Source organism: Cucurbita pepo, chromosome 14 (genome assembly GCF_057944985.1).
Source record: "Cucurbita pepo subsp. pepo isolate OVF chromosome 14, ASM5794498v1, whole genome shotgun sequence".
Taxonomy (NCBI): Eukaryota; Viridiplantae; Streptophyta; class Magnoliopsida; order Cucurbitales; family Cucurbitaceae; genus Cucurbita; species Cucurbita pepo.
In genome coordinates this window covers 11,540,436-11,564,356 of record NC_141811.1, presented here as the reverse complement: position 1 = coordinate 11,564,356, position 23,921 = coordinate 11,540,436, and the positions used below count along the sequence as shown (strand labels likewise).

The window sequence follows — 23,921 nt, the reverse complement described above, 5'->3', positions numbered from 1 at the left end:
AGCTCATCAATAAAAAACAACGACAAACAGCTCAAAATAATAATTAAAAAAAATGTATATCTCCAACAGCGACGGCGTCAAACTCGGGCATGAGTGTCCTTAGCAAAGCCAAGGTACCACTCTGGCAAACCTATTAATAAGAAAAGATTATTAATCTTAAAATTTATATAATTTTATTTGACTTGGGTCAATTCGAAGGTTTTATCCACGAACCCAAAACCGAACCGATTCAGTTCGGGTTAAGAAAAATGAACCCAACCCTACCCAAAATGCTAATCCAACCCAACCCAATCCTTATAGTTTGGGTTGGGTTGGTCCAGGTTGCCGAGTTGAATGCACACCCTAATTTCAACCCAATCTAGTTTAGGAGAGAATACATGAAAACTCGATTCATAAAATTTTCATTTATTTGAACTCAACCAAATCCAACCCAGCCCAAGTAAAGCTCAAAAACCCAACTCAAACCATACAAATTGGATTGAGTTGATCGAGTTTTTCAAACCATCGAATTTGAACACCTTAATCATTTCCACTTGAAACACGAAATTTCTAACCTATTTGACACGTGTTCTCGTAGAATAAACTTAGTTATCACTTGAATCTCTCACCAAACCCGCTCGATTTAGGTTGTCCAAATTTCCTTAATCTAGTTTTGTCCAAAAGAAAAATGATTTGAAATCATGTGCACTCTCAAAGAAATGACTCATAATCCGAAAGGCATAATAAAAGATACGCAAATATATGATAAAAGCTAAGTCGGCATACCAAGAAAAAAAGAAGTGTAAAATTGAAGCAATGTTGTTCAACCATAAATTAATGAATTCTCACTATTTTTGATGTAAATGTAACAAAAATCACTCCAATTTTGACTTTAGGGAGCTTTGATTTTGTCGATAAGATTAAGATTTGTTAGTGGATGCTCGAGGAATGAAGAAAGGCTCAAAAGAACGGATATACCAACAATATGTACGGTCTTTTTCAGTAGCTAAACATGTCTAGTTTGGAGCAATCCTATGAAACACGTAAGTGAAGACAAAACATGCTAAAAAGACTCGTTGTTGGTTTCTGCCTTCTGGGGAGATAAAGTGATCATGTCTCGAGGATTGTCAAAGGCATTAGTTACGTATTACCATTAGCCTCACAATTTTACCGATCCACTGCTTCCCTGTATTGTCCTCTTTGGGTTTTCCCTTTCAGGCTTCCTCTCAAGGCTTTAAGACGCGTCTATTAGGGGAAGGTTTCCACACCTTTATAAATGATGTTTTATTCTCCTCCCAACCAATGTGGAACATCATAGTCCACCCCCCTTCGGGGTCCAACGTCTTCGCTGACACTCTTTTCTTCCTCCAATCGATGTGGGACCGCCACCAAAGTCACTCCCCTTCGAGGCCCAGCGTCCTTACTGGCACATCGCCTCATGTCTACCCCTTTCGGGGAACATTAAGAAGGCTGACACATTGTCCGGTGTCTGGCTCTGATACCATTTGTAATGACCAAGATCCACCGCTAGTAGATATATCCCCTTTGGACTTTGATACCATTTGTAATGGCCTAGATCCACCGCTAGTAGATATTTTCCTCTTTGGACTCTGATACCATTTGTAACGGCCTAGATCCACCGCTAGTAGATATTTTCCTCTTTGGAATCTGATACCATTTGTAACGGCCTAGATCCAACGCTAGTAGATATTGTTCTCTTTGGACTCTAATACCATTTGTAACGGCCCAGATCCAACGCTAGTAGATATTGTCCTTTTTGGACTTTCCCTTTCGAGCGTTACATTGTCCAGTGTCTGGCTTTGATACCATTTGTAACGGCTCAGATCCATCGCTAGTAGATATTGTTCTCTTTGGACTCTAATACCATTTGTAACGGCCCAGATCCACCACTAGTAGATATTATCCTCTTTGGACTTTCCCTTTCGGGCTTTAAAACGCGTCTACCTTCCCCACCCTTATAAATGGTGTTTTGTTCTCCTCCCCAACCAATGTCTATAATAGTCATGTTACTCTTCGTTTCTTCTATCCCCGAATATAGTTTCGATTTATCCCTGTACCCTTTCTGTAAAACTCCAAGCCCACCGCTAGCCGATAATATCCTCTTTGGGCTTTCCCTTTCGAGCTTCTTCTCAAGGTTTTAAAACTCATCTACTAGCTTATAAAGGGTGTTTCGTTCTTCTCTCCAACCAATGTGAGATATCACACTTTCTTTACTCGACTATCACAAAACATTCTTTAATTTTTAATTTGAGTTTATATATAATATATATATATATATAAATCAATTCAATAATTCAATACCAATAAAAAAATTAATGTTTAAGCAAGTCATCAACATTATTATTAATATTATAATGTAATGTGTCAAATCAAAATAATAATTAAAAAAAAACATATAAATTAGACTGATGAACTAGAATATTCTCAATAATAGAACTAGAAGAACTAAATTAAAAAAATAATATTTTTATTTTAATAAAAATAATAAAAAATAGTAAAATTAATAAAATTAAATGATTGGATAATAAGATAAGGAGATGACAAGGACAATAGTATGGAACAAAATTGGATAAGAATTAGGCTTTTAATTTTTTTATTTTTAAATATCTTTATAAACCTTTTAATTAAAATATAAAAAAGAAAAAAGAATAAAGAAAAAGGAGAAAATAATAATAATAATAATAAAGTTAAATCAATCTTTTTCGATTTTCCATATAAAGGGACGTATAAAACCTAACAAATTTAGTATTATTACCAATTTAAAATAATAATAATAAATTAATTAAAAGTATTTAAATTTAGGTTTTGTTTTTTTAAAATATAGCGTTTGTAAGTTTGGAGGATGAAACTGTCGATGTGATGTTCGGGATGGTAATAGATGTCTTCTATACGCCAATGTGAGCACAGCTCTACTGGTGAAACTATCGATGTTCGGGTTTAGGGCTCGATTTCCTCACTTCATGCTGAGCACAGGTGTTCGTGAATTGGGTTGGGGTTGGGTCGAGTTGTAAAATTTTTCAACCCAAACAATGAGCCCAACCATAATTTTTTTTTTATTAGGTTGGTTCGAGTTGTTCGAGTCATTTATTAAAAATTTTATTTTTAATAAATGTAAATTGTAAATTTGTATTTTGAAAAATTATTTTTTTAAAAAAAATATATTATTTAAGAGTTGTTGGAAATAAATAATAAAAATAAAATAATTATATGGCTTAAATTTGGATTATGAAATTAAATAAAAATAAAAGAATTGTATATTTTTTAAATTCTCAATTTAGTTTCTTCCACTAGAAATTATTAAAATTAAAATATTTTTCGTAAATAATATTTATTATTATAAAAGAAAAATTAATTTCTCCATCACCAAAATTCAAAATGTTTAATTAATAACTTTATTTATTTCTAGTGGGCTAATGTCTAGGTAGCATTATGCATGTATTAATATATTTATATTACTAAAATAATAATTTAATTATACAATAATTTTTCGTTGACAAATTTTAACTGTTAAATTTTCATTTTAATCTCCACGAAAGGTTTCCGACACGAGCTCATAGTCACGTGTTTCTAAAAGTTTCTGGTTGGTCGGGTTGATGAGCTTATCAATTCAAACAGAGTTTGCAACCCCAGCCCTAAAATGTCGTGAAATTCAAATATCAAACATTCATAAGTCACGCGATACTACCATTGGTTTCAAACGTAAAATATTCTTAATATTCATAATAATCTTAAAAAGTAAGGTAGGGTATAATAGAGTTGTAACTCTATTTTTGAGTTGGTCGGGTTGACTAGCTGCCCAACATAGCGTTCGTTGACAAAACTACCAAATGTCAACTTATGAACTGATTCGAATTTTTCGATGTTTCAAAAATTCAACTGAACTAGAAAAAAATCAAACCCAACATAATTTTTTAATGTAAATTTTTCATTGACAAATTTTCACTGTTAAATTTTCATTTTAATCCCCATCAACGTTTCCGACACGAGCTCATAGTCACGTGTTTCTAAAAGTTTTCGGTTGGTCGGGTGGATGAGCTTAGCAATTCAAATAGAGTATGCAACCCTGCTCAACCCAATTCAATTTTTTTTTTAATATTTTTTAAAAATCATAATTATCCACAATACACACGTTAGATTAATAACTAAAATATCATAAAATTCAAATATCAATCATTCACAAGTCACGACATCAATATTGGTTCCAAACGTCAAATATTCTTAAAAAGTACGGTAGGGTAAGATTGAATTGTAACTCTATTTTCGAGTTGGTCGAGTTGACTAACTGCCCGACGTTGCGTTGGTTGACAAAACTGCCAAATGTCAACTTACGAACTGATCCGAATTTTTCGATTTTTAAAAAATTCAACGGAAGGGAACAAAAAAAAAAAAAAAAAAAAAATCAGACTTTTTAATGTAAATTAATATTTAATATGTATTGAATGCGAAATTAAAATATTTATAAAAATTTGAAAGTATTAAAGTTGTAATTTAATGAAAAAAGAAAAAAAAATAAAAAAGGGAAATGGCATTTTCAGTAATTACAAAAAAGGTCACTGTTCTTGCATCATCTGGTTTCGTCTTCTAGTTCTTTTGCAGATACAAAACCAGCGATACCATTTCATACAAAATTTGCAGAAACTTTTGCAGTTATTTGGATCGATCTCATTCCCACAGAATCGACGGAGGTAAGAAGAGGCTTTGATTCCGGAAATATTATACCCTTCTTCAATCATTGAACAAACCAGCATCCGTTTCTGAATTCGGCTTTGAGAAGAATCCGTTCATGAAGAATCCACTTCGGTTTGCCCGTCTATGGCGTTTTCAAAGCTTTTCCCTGAGTTCTACGAAGGATTTTCCATGACCCAAACCACTTCTCTGCTATTGCGATTTCCGTTTTTCCCTTTCGTTACGAAATCACTGGCTTCTCAAATCTTCCGCCATTTTCGTTGTCGCGAGTTGCTTCGAGTTCACTCGCGATTAATCCTCCTCCTCTCTTTGCCGTTCATTTACTTTTTTCTTTCGAATCCTCGTCGTTCTGTTGCTCTCAAGTTGTTTGTCGTACTTTTCTTCTCCATTGCGGCTCTGATTTTTCTCAATCTTGCAGTCCCTCGTTTCCCTTCTTTGATTCGTTTGTTTCTTGTTCGATCGTCTCCAATTAACGCGTCGTTCTCATCTTCTGCTGCGACGAAGGCTGTTTCCAATGTTCGTTGGTCGATCGGGTCGAACCCCAAATCGGAGAAACGGTTGATGTCGGGTTCTTGGGTGAAAGTTTACAGTAATGGCGACGTTTACGAGGGGGAATTTCATCAAGGGAGGTGCTCGGGTAGTGGGGTTTATCACTACCATATGAGTGGAAGGTATGAAGGCGATTGGATTGATGAGAAGTATGATGGGTATGGCGTAGAGACATGGGCGAAAGGGAGTAGGTACCGTGGCCAGTACAGACAAGGCTTGAGGAATGGAATTGGGATTTACAGATTCTACACAGGGGATGTCTATGCTGGGGAGTGGTCTAATGGCCAGTGCCATGGTTCTGGAGTTCATACTTGTCAAGATGGGAGCCGCTATGTTGGGGAGTTCAAGTGGGGTGTCAAACATGGATTGGGTCACTACCATTATAGGTAATTTCCTTGAAGTTTTGGATCTTGAGAATCATTCTGTGTTTATTTTATCTGTGTTCTTGTTGGATATCTGCATTTTGCTCATTTGGAGATGGTTATCTCTGTTTCTCCTATTTGTTGATGGGGTGTGGGAGTGGCTAGTGTTTGTTATCATTTATCAAAGTGTTTCTAGCTTGTTGTTTATGAGTTTATGTCTTGGTTTTGTTTTGTTTTGTTTTCCTTTTTAGCTTAATTATTCAGATGCATTCAAAGCAGAACTTATTAGGAAACTGTGGTAGATCTTTTCCATCTATGAAGTAAGAACTTCTCCTTTGATTGTCCACATTCACTTGTCTAATTGTGAATTGTGATTTCATCTCTTGGAAAGGGAAGATCATGTTATATTACTATTTTCCTCGTGAGTTATCTCTCTTCTCTAGCTTGAAAATAGTTTCTGGAATCATCAATCTAATAGATATTGTCCTCTTTGGGCTTTTTCTTTCGGGTTTTCCTTCAAGGTTTTTAAAACGCGTCGGCTAAGGAGAGGTTTCCACACTCTTATAAAAAATGCTTTGTTGTCCTCCCAAACCAATGTGAGATCTCACAATCTATGCCCCTCTGGGGCTCAACGTCCTCGTTGGCACACCGCCCGGTGTCTGGCTATGATACCATTTGTAATAGCCCAAGCCCACCGCTAACAGATATTGTGAGACTCCACATCGATTGGAGAGGGGGGAACGAGTGCTAGCGTGGACGCTGGGCCCCGAAGAGGGGTGGATTGTTAGATCCCACATCGGTTAGGGAGGAGAACAAAGCATTCTTTATATGGGTGTGGAAACCTCTCCCTAGCAGATGCATTTTAAAAACGTTGAGGGAAAGCCCAAAGAAAACAATATTTGCTAACAGTCGGGCTTCGGCTAATAGCCAAAGTAGTTGGGTACTCATCTCTTGATTTTTTACTCAAGAGAAGAGTTCAATAATACTGTTCTTGTATGGATTGTGAATCTGTCTCTTGAATAGATGAACTTATACTGTTTTTATTCGTAAGGAGATTTATTATTTGGTGTTGTCTTGTACATTGTTTTCTAATGTCAATGTGAATCATTAGATTTATCCCAAAAGGAGGGAACAAACTGCTGCCTGTTTCTTACCAAACTTCTCAGTTACTCTGTGCTATTGAAGTCAGATTTAAAAAAAACACCTATCAGGTTTAGTCGAAAAGTAATAACAGATTCTATTTGAGATACCTCCAGTGGTTTATGCATCTGATTTCCTAGAACTTTGAACTTACTAGAGGTTGATGACTGTTATAATATCTCACAATGCAGAAACGGAGATACGTATGCAGGAGAGTATTTTGCAGACAAGATGCATGGCTTTGGAGTTTATCGGTTTGGCAATGGACATCGTTACGAGGGAGCTTGGCACGAAGGAAATAGGCAAGGGCTTGGTATGTACACTTTTAGGAATGGAGAGACACAGTCTGGTCATTGGCAAAATGGTGTTCTTGATGTGCCCAGTCTTGAAAGTAGCCATCCAGGGTCTTCTTATGCTGTCAGCCATGCTAAGGTTCTCGCTGCAGTCCAGGTAAACTCTTTATTGTTTGTTTTAGTGAAGAATATTGGAACCTAAAGATTCTGATAGAACTTATTTCTATTGTTTAAGGATAATACCCCCTTTGTCTCTAATGTGCTCCCCTATATATATCACACTCAATATCTCAAAATAAGTCCACATAGTAACTAACATGGGGGGCATATATAAAATAGTAATTCACTCGTGTGTCTTGTTTTGTGAGATCCCACATTGGTTGGAGAAGGGAACGAAGCATTCCTTATAAGGGTGTGGAAACCTCTCCCTAGCAGACGTGTTTTAAAATCGTGAGGCTGACGGCGTTATGTAACGGGTCAAAGCGAACAATTGTTAGTGGTGAGCCTAGACTGTTGCAAATGGTATCAGAGCCAGACACCGGACGGTGTGCTCGCGAGGATGCTGGGCCCTCCAAGAGGGGTGGATTGTGAGATCCTACATCGGTTGGAGAGGGGAACGAAACATTTCTTAGCGGTGGGCTTGGACTGTTACATGTTCGCTCTTCCATGCGTGTAAGAGCCTGACCTATAAATCGACCTTTTTGTTAGTTGAACTTTTGATTTTAGTTCATTGCTGATAGCTATGGAAACTAATCTGAAATCCAGTAGACTTAAGAAGTAGCAAGTCTCAAGTGTTGGCGTAGATTCAAAGTGTATGTTACTCTTTTAAACACACTCAAGCCCTCTAACATGATTCATCATTTTATATTCTGATGATACTTCATGATTAGATATAGCCTATGGGTAAAAAAGAAAGCACAATACTGTTCATTCGTTTCAAACTCGATAGTAACGAATGTATACGTAACAATTATGTTAACCGAGTGTCGTCACTGGAGCAGGAAGCAAGGAGAGCTGCAGAGAAAGCATTTGATGCAGGAAGGGTGGACGAAAGAGTTAACAAAGCTGCAGCTGCTGCTAATAAAGCAGCAAACGCAGCAAGAGTTGCAGCTGTGAAGGCTGTCCAGAAACAAATGGATCAAGAAACCTACACCAACCCACCAATCTTACTGGTCTGATCTTAAACGTCCTGTATGTAGTGACGACCTTTCCAGCACGATGCTTTTCCAAAAGGGTAGAAGCCACGGGAAACGCTGGTAAATGGATGTTCATTTTTGTTCTAAATTCTTTACCCTCCTATTAGGCTCTTACAATTGAAAGGTACCTGCCTGGATCACTTGCACCGCCGTGCAGGACGAACGACCGATCGAGGAGCCGATAGGTTTATTCCCATCTCGCTCTCTCTCTCTCTCTCTCTTATTGTACATAGAATGAGTTGAACCGAAAACGAGAAGACTGCTAGAGTTGAGCTTTTTGTAAGTAATTATATGTATAGCAGTAGAGATGAAGGATGGAACTATGCTGCTGACAATATTATGTTGTTGTTGTATAGTGAAAATCAGCCTGAGCTCTGGGCTCTATGCCTTCTCCACTTCCTTGTGTTTCGTTTCGACTCCCTTTCGAGTTCATCCTCCCAAAGTTTTCTTGACACGATCAAATATAATAGTCATCCGATTGTTTCATGAGAATAGTTGAAGTACGTGCAAGTGAATTCTTGAGGCTCTCATATATAGGTAGGATTTTTGTAAAGGAAAACGATACTTCTCTGTTTTGATTTTCCTTCAAACCTGAAAAAGAAGTGAAACGAACACGGTTATAGCTCTGGTGATGAGAATTATTATACAACGACTTAGACTTTAAACGCTATGAATTATTACTTCCAACATATTTAAGGATTAAAAATTATTTTTAATCTATTATTTTAAAATTCTAAACTTACAACGATTGTTGCTTTAAATTTTACAAAAAAAAAAAAAAAAAAAAAAAAAAAAAAAAAAAATCGTCTTGGAAATATAAATAAAATAAAACACTAATTACAGTGTTGAGTTTGTAATTAAAATGCAAAAAAAAAAGTTATTAATAAAAAATAAAAAATAAGTCAAGCTCAGATGCGCTCTAAACTTCGTCAGAATGATCGGACGGTTGTGATCGACCCAGATCACTGTAGGCACTTAATTCTTCATTGCAAGACAAATGGATGCACCGCCGGGAATCGAACCCGGGTCTGTACCGTGGCAGGGTACTATTCTACCACTAGACCACTGGTGCTTTTTGATTTATTGATCATTCCTTATAAAATTCTTAAAATTTTAATAATATATTTTCTAAATATTTTATATCTACTGTGAATAATTGTATGTCACAAATTGTTTATTTATTTCATTTTACTTTTTAATAATATAATTGTTTTTAGGGTAAATTTTAATCTTTATTTTTATTCCTACACTTATCAACTTATATTAGTTTTTACCCTAAAATCAAATTTAATCATTAAATTAGATGGTATTATATTATCTACCGCCTTTCAAACCATTTAATAAAAAAAAAAATAACAAAAACTTGTAAATTCACTAATTTCAATTATATAATTAAGATTTTCCTTACTTTAACTATAACACTGGTCATTTCACTTCTGGGATCTTCGTGTAAGAATGAGAGAATTTGACTAGATAAATTGTGAAGGATTATACTGGCTCGGGTCATAGCCTTCCTCACCTTCTTGTCCAATCTTAACCTTTCTGATAAAACTTCTTATTGTTGGATCGGTATGGCAACCCTAGAGGGGGGGGGGGGGGTGAATAGGGTTTTTACGATAAAAGTGTTTAAACGTGATTAATTTTTCTAATGATGAAACTTTTTACAAATAAGTAGATGATAATTACTAGAACAAAATAATTCAAGTCAAAACAATAATCAAGTAGAACATGTAATAAATCACAATAATAATCTTGAAATTAAATAGGAAAGAGTTAAGAGAAAATGACACCGTAGTTTTATAGTGGTTCGGTCAAACTCGACCTACTCCACTCCCCAAGCGCCTCTTGGGAATTTGAATAAAGAACTTTCCCGACTCTTTCCACGGATCAGAGCCAAACCGCTACACCGCTCTTTTTACGAGTTCAAGAGCAAACTCAATCCTTTCCACGGCGCAGGATCAAACCGATACAAGTATTTAAGTTTGATAATAACACACCACAACTCTCTCAAAGAGTAGATTTACAATTTGGGATACTCACAACTATTTCCTCACAATACAATAATAATCCCTCTCAAGAATAAGATGAAAAGAAATAAACTTGTAAGCTTGGAGAGAGCAACAAACAATGGAGACTTTGAACAAATGAGGATTGGAGCATATATGTAAGTTGTGTATTTTAAAATGTGGGGAAGATGAGTTTATATAGAGAAGAAAAAAGGCAAAATGTAGGAATTAATATTAACCATTGGATTGTGTTAGGAATAATGGAAGGTGGAGATTAAAAGTAAATAAATAAGAAAATTTTCTAAATTCATTTATTTCAAAATTTTAATATAATAGTAATATAATATAGTAATAATAAAAAGTTATGTGAGTAACGGTCAAATGAAATTCAAAATTTATTATAAATATAATAATATAATAATAATAAAAACTATATGAGTAACTACCAAAATTTTAAAATATAATAATATAATAATATAATATAATAATAATAATAATTGATGTGAGTAACGGTTAGATTCAAATTTATATTTTGTAAAAATAACTTTGTTTAAAAATATAATAATAAGAAAAACTCCACCATTTGTTACTCTCCCAAAATCATAAATGTCATACTTTGATATATTTTGATTTGTCCATCATTTTGATTTTGCTGCCACATCATCACGTCGGGTATGTTGTCTAGACTGTAATTTCTTTGTTTTAGCTCTGATTTGAGTAATTGAAAAGTCGTTGAAATTGTTATTCCCGACCTTATACTGTGGACAGTTCAAAATACTGAAAATAGTTAATAATTAAAAAGTAGGTTTGTTATCATCAAAACATCAATTAATTGATTGAAATTAATTAGAGTGAGATAAAGGGCCAAAAAGCCAACACTTATTCCATCAGTATTCTCTCTAGAAGGTCGATAAGGAGGCTCTCGAACTCGATATGGATGTGTATAGGGAAAGATATCCAGCCCGCATTAGGGCAATTGCAGAGGCTCAACTGAAAGAAAGGGTCGCTCAAAAAGCGCCAGGACGAGGTACCTAATCAAGAACCCTATCTTTTGACCTACTCGGTTATAAAATTTAAGTCAACATCGACTTTTCTGGAAAGGGTGATCAAAGTCATAGAGTGGAAATATATCTTATTTCATAGTTTTGGATAAGATCAAGATTTTGATTTTTACCACATAGTGAAAGTCCACTATTTTTAAAGTTGATCACAGATGTTCGAGCTCTGTGTACCAATTAGGGTTGAATTAGACGACCCCAATCCATGGAAATGACGAAAAGGATTTTGATGCTTTTAAAATATCTTTTCAACTTTTGAAATAAACCAATCATATGTTTAAGTTATTGTACGAGTTGATCCGAATTTAGAAAGTTGCATTTTCCAATCCCAGCCACTCCATTTCATTGCAACTTGCTAAAATAAAAAATGAAAATATTTTTTATTAATTAAAAAATACAAAAAGTCAAGCTCAGATGCGCTGATAGCTTCGTCAGAATGATCAGACGGTTGTGATCGACCCAGATCACAATCAGCGCTAAATTCATCATCGCAGGACAGACGGATGCACCAGCCGGGAATCGAACCCGGGTCTGTACCGTGGCAGGGTACTATTCTACCACTAGACCACTGGTGCTTATTGAATTTTTTATCGTCATTTACCAATTTTGTTAAAATATTTCTAAATGTTTAAACATATTACATATTTTCAACTACCGTCTAATTTTAATAATATATTTTCTAAATATTAATGTATTCGTTTTATTAAATATGTTATCCAATTTCCTTTATTTTATTTGGTTAATATACTGTTTTGTATAACGGTCGTTGTACCGTCATTCAATTTCACTAATTTATAAATTAATTTGAATAAAAAGCAATGCAAAAATCTTCAGAAGAGAAAAGTTGGTGAAACGAATAAGAATGATACCAAATGTAAACCTATGATTTTAGTGTTTATGAGAGAATTTTTACTTAAAAAAGAAATAAGAACGGTTGCAGGTATGCTTATTTCTTCATGGCAAGCAAACGGATGAACTATAATCAAACCCAAGTCTATGCCATGACGAGGTACTATTCTACCACTAAATCTTTGGTGCCTTGGAACTAATTATAAACATTATTTAAAAACTATTTTATATATTTTCAATTAATGTCTAATTTTAATAATAAAATTTTTAAATATTTTATATATGCTCTAACTAAATATAAATAAAAAATATGTAAAATTAATAAAGAAACAAGATTTCTAGATTTTTTAATAAAAAAATTTTTAATAAAAAATAAAAATAGAAATCTTGCTCTGATGCGCTAATTTGATTCGTCTGAATATCGGACGGTTGTGATCGACCCAGATCACATTTAACGTAATATTCTTCATTGCAAGAACCAGGATGCACCAGCCGGGAATCGAACCCGGGTCTGTACCGTGGCAGGGTACTATTCTACCACTAGACCACTGGTGCTTCTTGATTTATTCATCATCATATGATTTTTTAAACAGCTATATTTCCTGATAAATTTTTTTAATAGTTTTGTATTTTTCAATGAATGCCTAATTTTAACAGTAAATTTTCTAAATATTTTATATATACTATGTATAATTGTATGTCACAAATTGTTTATTTTGTTTTATTTTTATAGACATAATTACAACTTCTTAATATTTTTCTATTTTTTTTAAAGCAAATTTATTTAATCTTTTTATTTAAACAGTATATTGCTAATATTGAGATGTCATTTCCCTTTCTAATTATTTATTTTTTACTTTTGAATAATACAATTGTTTTTAGGGTAAATTTTAATCTTATTTTTCTTTTTTATTTTTATTCCTAGACTTATCAACTTCTATTAATTTTGACCGTAAAAATTAAATCACGTCGATTTTAATCATTAATTTAGATGGGTGTTGTATTTTCCACGTCCTTCAATATCTGATAATTAATAAAAATATTTTAAAAAAATTCATAACCCCACTAATTTATTATATAAAATTTTGCATATATATATATATATATATATATATGTATGTAAATATATGTATCACAGTGAGAACAATTAAAATATCGACTATACAATGTTTTTATTCAAAATCACGAGTTTTCTTTATTCAAAATGTTGAATCACAAGTTTAGAACAGAGTTTTATTTACTCTTGATCTTGATCATCAAAGTAATTCATTTCATACTTTCCTCTGGGTTGATTTCATATTACAATATATCTAAAATGAAATATACTACATGTTGTGCTTTTGAAGGGAAGAGACTTACAATGTAGCTATCAGCAACTTCTTCAGGTAGATCGTTGTCGAGATCTTCTCCAATCTGAGTCTCACCTTCCTTTCCTCCCTCGTGGTTTTTATTCCTAGCCTTCATTGACCTTCACAAACCACCTTCTACTCGTAGCCTACTTTTACTCAAGTAAAATGTTGCAAATAGTGCTCGTGATGCTAACGATTCATTGAAGCCATTTAAATTCTTCATTGCAACACAATTAGAAGCACTAATCTATACTTTGACAAGGTACTATTAGCTTTGTTTATATTATTTAAAAACATTTTCTAAATCTTTTTTCTTAAATATATTATATATTTTCAACTAGTGTCTAATGAAAAAATTATTTCAAAAAATTTACTTCAAGCTCAGATGCGCTAAAGCTTCATCAGAATGATCAGACGGCTGTGATCGACCCAGATCACAATCAGCGCTAATTCATCATCGCAGAATATATGAATGCACCAGCCGGGAATCGAACCCGGGTCTGTACCGTGGCAGGGTACTATTCTACCACTAGACCACTGGTGCTTCTTGATTAAATGATCTTCATTTTTCTAAAGTTTCTAATTATTTCCGATAAAATTCTTAATATTTTATATATTTTCAACTTTCGTTAATTCACTAACTAACTTTAACGAAAAGTAGTAATACAAAAATTTTCATAAACTAACTGTTGCGTCAACTGGGAATCAAACCCAAGTTTATACCGTGACAGGGTGTTATTCTACCACTAGACCATAGATTCTTCTTGAAATATCCATCAACATTCTTATAAATTCCATTAATATTTAAATACTTTTATATTTTCCATAAGTGTCAAATTTTAACAATATATTTTTTAAACATTTTATATCTATTATGTTTAATTGCTTTTAAATATATTATATATTTTCAATTATTATCTTATTTTAATAATATCTTTTCTAGATATTTTATTAAAATTTAATAAAATTGAAAGTTTGTAGTAAAAATTAATAATGGATGGAATTGGAGCATTTCAAATATTGATTGCACGTCAAAGTAACCGGTGCATGAGTAATTTTTTCACGGTCGTACACTTTTAATGGTGTGATGTCATGATCTTCGCACGCCCATGACAAACCTAGAGGTGAACCCAACCCTCATTTTCATTTTTCACTTGACTTTGTAGCTTCATCGGATATTAGGCAAGGTTTATCTTTGCCAACCGAACACAACTCATGCAGAATCTAAATTTGTTTGGCCACACACACTGCCCATGCATGTTCAATTAGTTGGACTCTAATCGACTTGTCTCTATACTAAGCCAAATCATCTAACTCAACCTTGCATCTACTTTAGGCCAACGTCTCTCATGTGTAATGTTACATCTCGTTTTGTCATCTTGGTTCTCAACAACACGACTTACACATCATCATGTCATCCCAAATCTCGAGATGTCATTGGTCTTCATAGCTCACTCGAATATATCTACCAAGAACTGGCCTTTGAGTCGATCATATCAATGAGACATCCTGAACATCCATCCATCCAAGTTTTATTGAAGCATGGATCATCTCGTGTCAATTTTAAATCATTTACGGATATCGTACTAGATAGCGGGTGCATATATGAACCTCCGACACATGGGCTAGGATGCAATGTCGACAAACTCATAAAGATATGAATAAAATGTGGATGAGATTGATATTTTTAGAAAAATATAAATAAAATTCCATTAAAATAAGTAAAATTTTCTCATTATAAATAAAAAAGCAAAAATAAAAAGTCCTGCTCTGATGCGCTTAGTAGCCTCGTCAGAATATCAGACGGTTGTGATCGACCCAGTTCACAATTAGCGCTAATTCTTCACTGCATGGATGCACCAGCCGGGAATCGAACCCGGGTCTGTACCGTGGCAGGGTACTATTCTACCACTAGACCACTGGTGCTTTTTGATCGTTATGATATATTTTATATTAATGTTTAATGTTAATAATAATTTTCAAATTGCTTTGTTCAATTTTTTAGTATTTCTATTCCTACTTATATGAACCATACAATATACTTCAATGAAGATGTAAAGAAAATGTTGTCAAAATTATCAAAAGATGTTGCAATTCATGCCACATTGAAGAGAAATGAAGTTTGATTGTTATAAATTTCGGGTGGATTACAATTTAGAGTAATTTAGAATTATTGTTTTTTAAGACTTTTTGATTTATTTTAGGTTACAATTACATAATGGTTAATTATGGTCCTTAAGTATGAATGTTACCACTCTTGTAATGCCTTTAGTAATTTCATTTTGAGGTTATATAAAGCCATGTATGTTGTATTTGTAAGCAGACTTGTAAAATATAGTAAAAGAAGTATTTGTGCCCAATGGCTAAGTTTCTTTGTGCCCAATGGTTGCCGGTAGAATCATTCAAACTTGACATGATCAATCTAGCTTGTAGAGTTATTCGAATCTCAAACAAGTGTTCTTGATCAACAAGAATCATTCAAGCTAGACATGATCGATCTTGCTTGTGGAGTGATTCGAATCTCAAACAATGTTATTGCCTTGAGATATTCGATCAACAAGGTAATCCTAATCTTACTCCCCTTGTAGTGATTCCTTATCTTATCACTTCCGGCAAACAAAATTATATCTTTCGTCCTAGACACTTCTTTACATGCTCAGCAACGTTATCTCGCATGCTCGATCAATACTACCACTGTTTAACTTTCATTAATTCATCAACTAATTTTAATGAAAAGTAATGCAAAAATCTTCGTACTAAATCTTTGTTTGATTAAAGTAGAAATTAACAATTAAGTAATTTTACCAACAATACACGTGTTTTTTTACAAAATGTCTTAAAAATATCATTTTAACTTAAAAAAATTTCATTAATATCTTTAAATTAGTGAAAGGTCAAAAATACCCTCGAGGGATAAATAGATAGTTTCTGTCCATATATTAACGTTAACAACTTTATATATATATATATATATAAATTAAGGGTATTAAAACACGATACTAATAATAATAATAAAATAAAATAAGGGTATTTTTAAATTTTTTTAAAAAAAAAATTGGGATATTTATATTTTTTTGAATTAATTTAGTTAGCTTCACAGGAAAAAGGAAGCGCGTGGAGCTACGTGTTATTTTGTGCGACTGGTTTTGAATTCTGACCCAAAAAATAAAAACAACCATTCTAATTATTTATTGGCCAAAAATTACGGGACCGAAAAGAAAAGATTCAAAATTTTATTTTTCTTGAAAAAAAAAAAATAAAAATAAATAAATAAAAACTTCGTCGCCTCTGGTTTTTGAGAGCCAAAACCCCCCCCCCCCCTTCGCCCCCTCCTTCCCCTTCTTCCCCTCTGTGAACGCAAAGACCTTCGAATTCCAGGAAAAAAACATATACCCAACAACCCCCTGATTTTGTACCATTCAATTGTAAATCTTAGAAGACTAAAAAAACCAATCAAATTCATGTTATTTCTGTACAATACATGGAGGTTTTTGTGTAAATCACGAGGTGGAGCTGTTTTTTGTTCTTCCGTGTTCCATTTAAGGGGAAGAATCTGAAAGGATTTGGTTGTTGGGGTTTGTTTAGATCGCTATCTCGGCCTGCATTGTTCAGATCTATCTGAATTCGGGTTTCATTGAATCTGGGTTTATTTGTAGCTGATTCTTTTTTTGGATCTGTTGGCTGAGGTTTTTAAGTTTTTGATTTGTTTTTTCAATTCGGTGTTTGCGAGAGATGAGGAATGTGTGAAATGGTGATGATCTGATTGTATTCTTTTGTTGGGTTTTTCGCCATTGACATCGATTAATCGGATTCTTAGAATTTTGGGAGGTGGGTGCTTAAGATCTCGAGGAAACTTTGCAGATTTTAGCTGTTGCAATGCTTGTAATGTGCCTTAATCTCTGAGGAGGACAAGAATCGGTGAATTTTGTTTCTTTGAGGTTTGAATTTGAAGATGGATTCCTTAGCTTCGATCAGCGAAGAGCTTGCAGATATCGAGGGGCAAATCAATGATATCCTCCGAGCTTTGTCGTAAGGATTCTTCGATTTCGTTCTGTTCTAGAAACTGAGATTGTTTTATGAGCTTAAATCTCTTGTTTGGCTCTGTTTTTGTTATAACTACAGAAATGGATTTCAGAAGTTGGAGAAGATTAAGGACACAAACAGGCGGAGTAGACAATTGGAAGAGTTGACTGATAAGATGCGAGAATGTAAGAGGTATAAGCATCTGATTCTTTCTTTGTTCTGTAATTTCCATGGTGTCTGCATATATTCTCTTCGTTTTGTTTTCAAACTTTGGAAGTTTTTCCAATAATTCAAGTTCTATCAGATGGTGTTTATGAGTTTTAATCTCTCCACCTCTGTTGGGCTTCACATCTCTCTCCGGAGAGAGATAGAGATCCGTTGCGTGATCAACCCGATTGTGTGTTACATGTGCTCTGATTGGTTGAAGCAAATGTCTTAGAACACATTCCCTCTAGGCTCGCCTCGAGGCAAGGTTCAAACTATCCGTTTCGGAACGAATGCCCTCTTTGGATCATGAGAGCCAGAGCGTCATGTCTCTTACAGAAAATGCTTGTTTCTCCATCAACACATTGAAGATCAATGATCACTAGAAGAATAATATGAATCCCTAGTTTCCTAAAAGATGTAAAGCTTCCTTGTGTGTGTAATATTCCACTTTCAAGCTTTACTACTTTCACTGCCTAGGTTTTGATTAACGTGGATGACAATTTTTTTTAAAAGTATGTGGACCCTATTAGTGATAAAGTGATGATGTTGAGAATGAACTTTTATAATCTTTATTTAAGAAGGTGACAATGGATAGATGTCTTTATATGTATATATACTTTTTGTACTTTCATACATCATTATGCTTAGTAATTCTTGATTATAATTTAAATGATATACAAATTCAGGTCTCACTCTGTGAGATCCCACATCGGTTGAGGAGGAGAACAAAACATCTTTATAAGGGTATGGAAACCTCTCCCTAGTAGACGCGTTTTAAAACCTTGAGGGGAAGCCCGAAAGGGAAAGTTCAAAGAGAACAACGGTGGGCTTGGGTTGTTACAAATGGTACCAGAGCTAGACACGAAGCGGTGTGCCAACGAGGATGCTAGGCCTCGAAGTGGGGTGGATTGTGAGATCCCACATCGATTGGAGGGAGGAACGAGTGCCAACGAGGATGCTGGGCCTTGAAGGGGGTGGATTGTGAGATCCCACATCAGTTGGGGAGGAGTACGAAACATTGTTTATAAGGGTGTGAAAACCTCTTTCTAGTAGACGAGTTTTAAAATCTTGAGGAAAAGCCCAAAGAGAACAATATCTGCTAACGGTGAGCTTAGGGTGTTACACATTCTATCTCAAGTCTTACGCCTTGCTTGTTTGAGAGGAGCCCATTGAATTTGTACCTGAAATCACTGTTCTCTTTTATGTTCTACTCTACCCCTCAGCATAGATGGTAACGAATAAATGTAACTATAAGATTTGATGTTAATCTTTTCCTGTTAACAATCCTTTGTAGTTCATGGATAGACCACATTGTGCAGTCTGTACATTTTATTCATGTATCTTGAAGTTTCTGGACTTAGTCAACAATATGCTATTAAACAATTCACCTGTATCTTTCATTAATCTTTAATTAAAACTCTTTTTCCTTTGTCTTGTTCCTGTTTCTTTTGGTGAACACTTTCTGTTTGTTTCCTTTACAGGCTTATTAAAGATTTCGATCGAGAAGTCAAGGATTTGGAAGGCGGGAATGACTCGAACACTAATAAAATGCTTAGTGAGAGGAAGCAGGCTATGGTGAGATGTAAACTTTGAAGTCTTTCTAAAGAAATCTTCTTTTCCTTCTTATTTGCTGGTAGTGCATTGTTATTAACTATTCTGTATTTTTATGCAGATCAAAGAGTTGAACTCATATGTTGCCCTTAAAAAGCAGTAAGATTCAATATCTACCATCGATAATCTTTTCGTTTTCATTCGACTTTCTGAATATCTCTCTTCTTCCTGTCTAATCGTTTCTTTTGTTCATCTCGAGTGAGATAAAACAAATGTTTTTGGTTGCTTCTACGAGCTTATTTTCTTCATTTGACTCGGGTTTGTGAGATCCCACATCGGGTAGGGAGGAGAACGAAACACTCTTTATAAGGGTGTGGAAACCTTTTCCTAGTAGACGCGTTTTAAAAACCTTGAGGGGAATCCCGAAAGGGAAAGCCCAAAGAGGACAATATCTGCTAGCGGTGGACTTGGGCCGTTACATGGTTCCTCTCCTTACTCCACTTATAACAGTTGAATTGTACATCTCTGCTTACATATGAAACAGTTCATAATGCTTGTTTGTTGATGCAGACATGCAAGCACTCTCGATAACAAGCGTATCGATCTCTTTGATGGACCTGGTGAAAATTATGGGGAAGAAAATGTGTTGCTAGCCTCAAGTATGCGTACTTTGCTTTTGTTATTTAGTTCATGATTTAAACCACTTTGAATATTGTTGTTGTACTGAGGACTGTGAATATGAGCTTGAGGCCTGAGATACTAAAATGGGCAAAAACCTGAATGTTTTGGTCTAAATGTTGGTTGGTTTCAGCATAGGTTCTGAATGTTTTCTAAACCGATCGGTGGGTTCGACCAAATCCGGGCTTGCCTATGATCTATATTATGTCTGCTGAATTTACTAATGTATTAGGCTATATATGTTATTGCAGATATGACAAATCAACAATTGGTTGATAGGGGAAACAAAATGATGGATGAGACTGATGAAGCAATTGAGAGGTCTAAAAAGGTTAGTTTTTCATTGAAAGATCAAATGTCTGCTTTCTTTCTATTGGATTTTGCATGGGAGGAAATTTCGAATGAACAAAACTGTCCGATTGTTAACGCTTTGAAATAGACTGTGAGATCTCATATCGGTTGGGGAGGAGAATGAATTATTCTTCATAAGGGTGTGGAGACCTCTCCCTAGTAGACACGTTTTAAAAACCTTGAGGGGAAGTCTGAGAGAGAGCCCAAAGAAGATAATATCTGCTAGCGGTGGGCTTGAGTTATTACAAATGTTATCAGAATCAGTCATTGGGTGGTGTGCCAGTAAAGACGCTGGGCTTTGAAGGGGGGTGGATTGTGAGATCCTACATCAAGAGAGAAGCGAGTGCCAGCGAGGACGCATTGTGAGATCCCACATCAATTGGAAAGGGGAATGAGTGCCAGCGAGGACGCAGGACCCTGAAGAGGGGTGAATTGTGAGATCCCACATCGGTTGGGGAGGAGAACGAAGCATTCTTTATAAGGGTGTGGAAACCTCTCCCTAGGAGACACATTTTAATTACTTTTGAAAAGGAAAGCCCAAAGAGGACAATATCTGCTAGCAGTGGGCTTGAGCAGTTACAAATGGTATTAGAGTTAGTCATCAAACGGTGTGCCAGTTAGGACGCTGGGCCCCGAAGGGGGATAGATTGTGAGATCCTACATCGATTGGAGAAGGGAATGAGTGCCAGCAAGGACGCTGGTCCCGAAGTGGGTAGATTGTGAGATCCCACATTGATTGGAGAGGGAAACGAGTATCAGCGAGGACACTGGGCCCTGAAGGGGGGGTGAATTGTGAGATCCCACATCGGTTGGGGAGGAGAACGAAGCATTCTTTATAAGGGTGTGGAAACCTCTCCCTAGTAGATGCATTTTAAAAACCTTGAGGGAAAGCCCGTGAGGAAAATCCCAAAGAGGACAATATCTGCTAATGGTGGGCTTGAGCTGTTACATAGACTGATATGTGGTGGTTGTTGTATGAATGTGATAGGTAGTTCAAGAGACGGTGAACGTAGGAACAGAGACCGCAGCAGCTCTGAAGGCACAGACGGAGCAAATGAGCAGGATAGTGAACGAGCTCGACTCAATACATTTCTCACTTAAGAAAGCCTCAAAACTGGTGAAAGAATTAGGGAGACAAATTGCAACTGATAAGTGTATAATGGCCCTCCTCTTCATCATTGTCCTTGGTGTCATTGCCATTATCATAGTCAAGGTACCCTACCATTCTCTCATTCATTCATTCATTCGTTCTTTCTGTATTTAGCTCAACAATTCTGGTTCTATACTTCTCCTCAGCTGGTGAATCCAAATAACAAGGACATTCAGGACATCCCGGGGCTGGCACCGCCCGCCCAGAGCCGAAAACTGCTATGGAATTCCGGTTAAAACCCCGAGTTACAAAGAAGAATCATCGTCCATATCCCGAAACGTACTTGATCTTCTGGGAATGCTGTGCACAATTAGGTAGCTACGTGAATTTGTTCTAGCCTTTTGTAGCTTGTGAGATAATAAGCTGTAGGGGCTGAATGAATGAAGGAAGGATAGGCAAAGCAAAGCAGCATGGGGGGGACAGCCAAGCCAGGTTCTTTCCTACGCCTACAACTGACATTCATTCTCATTGTCTCTTGTCCTGTCCTGTCCTGTTCTGTTCTTGAGATTTTATTGATTTTTATGTTTGGTTTTGTCTGTATAAATCTTAATCACTCATATATTCTATCATTTTACATTCATGTTTGGGGATTCATAATTATTATTTATGTTATTGTCACACTGATAATGTATATTAGATAATTCTCGGGCACAAACTATCATTGAAAATGACCTATCGGTTTCTGTTAGTTCATAAACACAAAAAACGACCGATCGATTTTTGTTCATAGAGACACTGAAAATGATTGATCGGTTTTCGTTAGTTCATAGAGACCGAAAATGGCCGGTCGGTTTCTATTAGTTCATAGAGACACCGAAAACGACCAATTGGTTTCTGTAAGTTCATAGAGACATTAAAAATGACCGATTGGTTTCTCTAAGTTCATAGAGACACCGAAAACGACCAATTGGTTTCTGTAAGTTCATAGAGACATTAAAAATGACCGATTGGTTTCTCTAAGTTCATAGAGATATCGAAAACGACCGATTGGTTTCTGTTAGTTCAGAGACCGAAAACGATCGATTGGGTTTGTTAGTTCAAAGACACTGAAAACATCCGATTGGTTTTTGTTAGTTCAGAGATGCTGAAAACGATCGGTTGGTTTCTGTATGTTCATAGAGATGCTGAAAACGACAGATTGGTTTCTGTATGTTCATAGAGATGCTGAAAACGACCAATTGGTTTCTCTTAGTTCATAGAGACACCGAAAATGACCGATTGGTTTCTGTAAGTTCGTAGAGACACCGAAAACGACCGATTGGTTTCTGTAAGTTCATAGAGACATTGAAAACGACCGATTGGTTTATGTTAGTTCATAGAGACACCGAAAACGGCTGGTCGGTTTATGTAAGTTCACAGAGACACCGAAAACGACCGATTGGTTTCTGTAAGTTCACAGAGACACCGAAAACGACCGATTGGTTTCTGTAAGTTTATAGAGACACCAAAAACGACCGATTGGTTTCTGTTGGTTCATAGAGACCGAAAACGAAGTACTTTTGAAACTGAAGGTATTAAACTAACCGTAAGGGTATTTTTGAAGTTTTCGATTAGTTTAATAGTGTTTCGATCCGTTTAATTTGAAGTTTTTTTTTTTTCAAAGACTTAAAAATATATTAAACCCTTCACATTTATTATTAGCTTGATTTTTTTAAAAAAGAAAATAATTGTAGAAAATGGTGTCCATAAAGTTTTTCTCCTCTAGTTTATTTCAAAAGTCTTCTAGCATGGGGCCAATATCACCCCATACTTGTACGATATCAAATTAATTGCTTATAAATGATGCGTTCTCGAACTAATTTTTAGAAATTCTTGTGAGAGAACGCTGGAAAGACTTTGATTTTGGATCGAGATTGGTTGTCTCATTTAATACTGCCATGTAAATTCAAAAGAACGAGCAAATTTCTCGAGTTAGATGTATAATCGAGTTGATTTCAATTAATTCAAACGAAGACGACAATCATATATTAGAATTCAAAATAATTTAATTGACCATGATACTAGTCTACTGTTCGTGACACGCTACGCTGGACAAAACTTTTTAGAAATTATTTAATTAATTAAAGTCAGACACGTGCCTCCATTGAACACCACATCTGTCGTGTTGCTCCTGCTGCCCTCGTGCTCTTCACTCTCTTTATAAAAATCGTGTACCTCGTATGTGATTTAGGTCATTTGGGGTAACGACCCATGCCTAGAATTCATATAAAAATCAAAATATGAATTCGGCACCTATGTGCCTCAACATTCCTCTGCGACATGGTCACGTTGATTACTCCTGGCTTCTAAAAGTGAAGACTATCCCCACATATCAACACGACTCCTTTCTTTAGAGCCCTCGAACAAAGTACACCCTTTGTTCCATATTTGAACACGACTCCTTTCTTTAGAGCCCTCGAACAAAGTACACCCTTTGTTCCATATTTGAACACGACTCCTTTCTTTAGAACCCTCGAACAAAGTATACTCCATA

General features: G+C 35.3%; 2 protein-coding genes and 9 non-coding genes across 11 annotated transcripts; 2 read left to right on the top strand and 9 right to left on the bottom strand.

The window, feature by feature from the left end:
* The first annotated feature begins 4,590 nt into the window (after nucleotides 1-4,590).
* LOC111810264 (uncharacterized) lies at nucleotides 4,591-8,621 on the top strand. Its single transcript, XM_023696921.2, has 3 exons — nucleotides 4,591-5,621; nucleotides 6,929-7,187; nucleotides 8,032-8,621. The coding sequence occupies exons 1-3, from the start codon at nucleotides 4,813-4,815 to the stop codon at nucleotides 8,206-8,208; spliced, it is 1,245 nt and encodes a 414-aa protein (XP_023552689.2). The 5' UTR covers nucleotides 4,591-4,812; the 3' UTR covers nucleotides 8,209-8,621.
* Nucleotides 8,622-9,130: 509 nt separating this feature from the next.
* LOC111810966 (small nucleolar RNA snoR114) lies at nucleotides 9,131-9,218 on the bottom strand. The gene has a single exon (XR_002817481.2). It is a non-coding gene; the product is annotated as a small nucleolar RNA snoR114 (small nucleolar RNA).
* A 2,478-nt stretch (nucleotides 9,219-11,696) lies between these two features.
* Nucleotides 11,697-11,784, bottom strand: LOC147789596 (small nucleolar RNA snoR114). Its single transcript, XR_015411850.1, has one exon. It is a non-coding gene; the product is annotated as a small nucleolar RNA snoR114 (small nucleolar RNA).
* A 10-nt stretch (nucleotides 11,785-11,794) lies between these two features.
* TRNAG-GCC (transfer RNA glycine (anticodon GCC)) lies at nucleotides 11,795-11,865 on the bottom strand. The gene has a single exon. It is a non-coding gene; the product is annotated as a tRNA-Gly (tRNA).
* Nucleotides 11,866-12,526: 661 nt separating this feature from the next.
* Nucleotides 12,527-12,614, bottom strand: LOC111810967 (small nucleolar RNA snoR114). Its single transcript, XR_002817482.2, has one exon. It is a non-coding gene; the product is annotated as a small nucleolar RNA snoR114 (small nucleolar RNA).
* A 9-nt stretch (nucleotides 12,615-12,623) lies between these two features.
* Nucleotides 12,624-12,694, bottom strand: TRNAG-GCC (transfer RNA glycine (anticodon GCC)). The gene has a single exon. It is a non-coding gene; the product is annotated as a tRNA-Gly (tRNA).
* Nucleotides 12,695-13,865: 1,171 nt separating this feature from the next.
* LOC147789595 (small nucleolar RNA snoR114) lies at nucleotides 13,866-13,951 on the bottom strand. The gene has a single exon (XR_015411851.1). It is a non-coding gene; the product is annotated as a small nucleolar RNA snoR114 (small nucleolar RNA).
* Nucleotides 13,952-13,961: 10 nt separating this feature from the next.
* On the bottom strand, nucleotides 13,962-14,032 carry TRNAG-GCC (transfer RNA glycine (anticodon GCC)). Its single transcript has one exon. It is a non-coding gene; the product is annotated as a tRNA-Gly (tRNA).
* A 1,221-nt stretch (nucleotides 14,033-15,253) lies between these two features.
* Nucleotides 15,254-15,340, bottom strand: LOC111810965 (small nucleolar RNA snoR114). Its single transcript, XR_002817480.2, has one exon. It is a non-coding gene; the product is annotated as a small nucleolar RNA snoR114 (small nucleolar RNA).
* Nucleotides 15,341-15,343: 3 nt separating this feature from the next.
* Nucleotides 15,344-15,414, bottom strand: TRNAG-GCC (transfer RNA glycine (anticodon GCC)). Its single transcript has one exon. It is a non-coding gene; the product is annotated as a tRNA-Gly (tRNA).
* Nucleotides 15,415-16,783: 1,369 nt separating this feature from the next.
* LOC111810706 (putative plant SNARE 11) lies at nucleotides 16,784-22,028 on the top strand. The gene is made up of 8 exons (XM_023697462.2): nucleotides 16,784-17,517; nucleotides 17,611-17,703; nucleotides 19,200-19,293; nucleotides 19,391-19,428; nucleotides 19,840-19,928; nucleotides 20,199-20,278; nucleotides 21,287-21,511; nucleotides 21,595-22,028. The coding sequence occupies exons 1-8, from the start codon at nucleotides 17,441-17,443 to the stop codon at nucleotides 21,682-21,684; spliced, it is 786 nt and encodes a 261-aa protein (XP_023553230.2). The 5' UTR covers nucleotides 16,784-17,440; the 3' UTR covers nucleotides 21,685-22,028.
* The last annotated feature ends 1,893 nt before the right edge of the window (nucleotides 22,029-23,921 follow it).